The sequence below is a fragment of the Alosa pseudoharengus genome, unplaced genomic scaffold, assembly GCF_046254945.1.
Source record: "Alosa pseudoharengus isolate Yale_2024_CS ecotype anadromous, Long Island Sound unplaced genomic scaffold, YU_APseudo_1.1 YU_APseudo_1.1_scf_7, whole genome shotgun sequence".
NCBI lineage: Eukaryota > Metazoa > Chordata > Actinopteri > Clupeiformes > Clupeidae > Alosa > Alosa pseudoharengus.
This window is the reverse complement of record NW_027468859.1, coordinates 28,877,011-28,880,866: the sequence shown is the minus strand read 5'-3', so window position 1 is coordinate 28,880,866 and position 3,856 is coordinate 28,877,011. Positions and strand designations below refer to the sequence as shown.

Below are 3,856 nucleotides of genomic sequence, written 5' to 3'. Positions count from 1 at the left end.
TACAGCCAGGGACACTAAAAAACAGAATAAGATCACAAGGAAGGAGGAGCAACCCTGGAGTTTCTGGTGGAGAGAAGGATGCTGCACAAACTTAAATATATTGGACAATGGCTCGCATCCACACAACTTACTACACCAACTAAGCTGTAAGAAAGACTTTTTTACCACTGGCCACTGCAACAGCACTTTATAATGACCCCCCACCCCCTGAGCAGAGAGAGGAATAATATTTTTAGAATTATTTATGTATGTATGTATATGTGAACAATGTTTGTATGTCTACTGAAACATAATTTCCCTTTGTGGATGAATAAAGTATATCTATCTATCTACTGTATATATATCTAATGAGGCCCCTGGTTGTTACAACCAAGAACAGCAAAAAAAATCACTTCAGCTGCATGAAAGAGGACTCGGGGGTACATATACAACACCTCAAAGTCAACTTCATGCTATTTTGAAACCATGGGTAGAAAAAAGCATAAATAACTGGATTAAACAAAGAATTCAGGTAAACCATACTGATTGTGCAGTTTAGCACAATCTCAAACATTTCGCCAAAGATAAACCTAGCTATGACACTAGCAGTGAAATATGGAACAACACATAACAAAAATACAAACACAAGTATTCCCAGCACTTTGGCAGCTTTTCTCTCAGATCGTTTGGGCATGTTCTCATTCTTGCTTCCATTTACGTTGATCTGATTATTATTAGCTGCCCTGATGGCATTGGCGTGCTTCCTGGCAATGGCAAAGATTTTGAGATACAATATAATCATGATGGAGCAAGGTAATGCAAACACCACCACAAAATCAACCCAAGACCAAATTTCGCTCACAGCAATGGGACACTCGCCCGGACACAGTGCCTGCGAGGTTGTGAAAACCCCATTGCAGTAAAGAAGAGAAACATTATACACCACTGAAACCGCCCAGGTAAACAAGACCACAATGACAGCGATATTCACAGTGATTTGCTTGGTATAGAGAAAGGGATTGTTCAGAGTCAGGTATCTGTCCACTGAAATGAGAGCCACATTATGAACAGACGCTGTTGTCAACTGGATTGCAAAGAAGTTGTAAAAAGCACAAATATATGTCCCAAAGAGCCAGCATGCCTCCACCAGCCAGATGAATCCCAGTGGCATCACAAAAAGTCCCACCATGAAATCTGCCACAGCTAGGGAAAGGATAAGCACATTAGTTGGCGTATGCAGCTGTTTGAAGTGACACACCGATATTATGACAAGCAGGTTGCCAAACACAGTTACTATAACAGCAAGTATTATAGATATATAGAAAAACACATATTCTGGTGTAACCGTTGTTCTCCTGAAGCAAGAAACACACTTATCCTGATGGCTGTGATTGCTGAATTCAAATGTGCTTTTTCCTAGGTCTGTTCGCTCAGTAAAGAGCCCCCCTAGTGAATAGGAATCCAATGGCATGATGGGACTCCTAGCGGATCAGACCTTTAGCTGTATAGTATTTATACTCTTTTAAACAGGCATTCTCACTCTCCCGCCCCATTTTTTCTTTCTTTCTTGTAAGCTCTGATGATGTATGGTACCATCATGCATTGTAATCTGAGGTTTGAAAACAGGTTTAGGCTTGCTCTTATGAGATTGGGTCATTTAGTGGCTATCGAATTACGCCAGCGAATAAGATTAGGCGTACAGGTTACAATGACAGGCCCATTCAATTTCCCTTACACCACTGAGTTAACCATTCAACATTACATCTGTAGCTGAATTTGACAGAGTGAAATAAAGCTTATTATAACATACAAGTTGTTTTATGTTTTGCTTTTTAAGCACAGCTAACAATGAAGGCCTGTACCCAGGTCTGTGTGGGGTAGTGGCACGGGCCAGTAGTTCAGATTTCAGTGGCAGGTCCGTTTTTTTGATGGCTGCGTGACCACACACACACACACACAGACAAAAACTGCTCTAGCAAGGCCCAATACTGGCCAGTAGGCAGTCCCAATAAAACCGTTTTGGAATGCCTAGGATCAGCCAAACCTGCACACAATAGTCAGTTATCAGTGTATGATAGTCTGTCAATGGTTATGTTGTTGATGAGAATTAATGTACTGTGAAAATAAGCGTCTGCTAGATCAGTGGTTACAAACCAATCATCTGTCCATTCACTGCAGCCTGTAAGGGTCGCCATGATCAGGTGACAGGGAAATTTTTTTAAGATAGCTGATCCGACCTAGGAGGTCTGAGACCGGCATCAACTAATCCTCTCCAGAGTCAAAATCAACTGGGCATCAGGCTAGCTGGAGAAACCAACAAAACTCACTGGACAGCAGCAAGGGACACGGACCTGCGTGTCTCACGTCCTGGCAGTGTGCAATGGGAAGAAGAAGGCTGAACCTGAGGTCCTAGGGCTTCACAGTATGGACAAACCAAAAGGACATAGCAATGAGCACGGAGTCTGGGCATGTTCTGGCTTTAGACAAGACACACACAGCATGTGGATGAATTTGTGTAGGCCACTTGCTGCTGCTGCCATATCCTGTTTACTGGTTCTAATTTCAGAACGCTTTACCTGTTAGGGTTCTTCTTTTCTAGAGTGGATAAAGGATCAACAAGATAGAATTTTAATGAATCTCTCAGTATAGTGTTTAATTTACAATATTGACTGGAAATCGGTGATGGCATGAATGGCATTTTAAGAGAGATGCCTTTACAATGCTTCTTACCGCTACTTACAATAGAGTTAAAGATCATAATGACTTAAAGGGAATGCTTTATTAAAGTTTCTGCATAGATAGGTCATTTGTTACTGCATTTGGCATCAGAACATACATAACTATACAAAGTCAAAATATATAAAATATCTAAAAATTGGAACTGTCAAAATTAGCGCATTATTAAAATGAGCATCCCTTTGTTTGGATCTTGAAAGCATTTACAGTACTGTGGGTTGTGAAGTGTCATTAGTGATGAAAATAAATCAAAAAGTGCCACATCCATGTTGAAAGGAGCATGCCTGGTAGCAGCAGTCTCCTGGGGGGGTGGGGACATGGCTCTGAACGGTCCACAGCCAGCAGGAGCAGCTGACGGGTAAAGGCCTCATCCCTTTAGGGACGCCCAAATGATGACACCAATAATTACAGCCACAATCACCAAAATGACTATCAGAACGCAGATCTTCTTCCTCAAAAATGAGTGTTGAGTATACCATAATTCACACACAAATACTGTGGGTGTACATTAAAGGGCAATTCCATGGAAAATTAATTTTTTTTGTAACACCCATAACGCCAATAAAATGTGATGGTATGGTATGATGTGAATGATTACATGAAATTTGAGCATTTGCTATTTTTGGCTGAAGAATGCAAATGAGAAAAAATGCACAAAAAATGAATGTTATCATTCACATCATACAAATGCCAAGGCATTTCACTTGCGTTATGGATGTGGAATTGCCCTACAGCATTGCAGCAAGTTTTCAGTCTTATTTGGCATAACATACTTATTGCTGTTTTTACTTCTAAATTAATAATCAGCAAATAAACTTCACTAAACTCACCAAGTCATGATAATGACAGAAACGGTGCCCTGTGAGTACCATATGTTCCTTTACCTGATAGTCTGCTGCTCTTGCCAACTGCTGAGTTGCAGATTGGACATTGAGGTCAGCGCTCTCAACGTTGGCCTCTATGCTGTCTGGGAAACCACAAAGAAGGAAGTGGAAGAACCAGTGTGTTTAGTCTGCCATTGTCCTACAAGAAATGAGGTTGAATCCCAATCAGGGAACAGCAACCTATGAAGTGGTGTCCTACAATGAATCGCAAGGCCTCAGAGCTTCGGGCAGGCTTGTTTCAGCCATTAATTCAACAT

The 3,856-nt window shown here is 41.1% G+C and overlaps 1 protein-coding gene across 1 annotated transcript; it reads right to left on the bottom strand.

Annotated features, from left to right (window-relative positions):
• Positions 1-388: 388 nt before the first annotated feature.
• Positions 389-1,318, bottom strand: LOC143110097 (trace amine-associated receptor 13c-like). Its single transcript, XM_076272922.1, has one exon. It carries the CDS (start codon positions 1,166-1,168, stop codon positions 389-391), a length of 780 nt encoding a protein of 259 aa, XP_076129037.1. The 5' UTR covers positions 1,169-1,318.
• Positions 1,319-3,856: the final 2,538 nt, after the last annotated feature.

What these genes read in the sequence shown, in the direction of transcription:
- LOC143110097 (XM_076272922.1), bottom strand. Translation starts at nt 1,168, where the DNA reads ATGGTGGGACTTTTTGTGATGCCACTGGGATTCATCTGGCTGGTGGAG.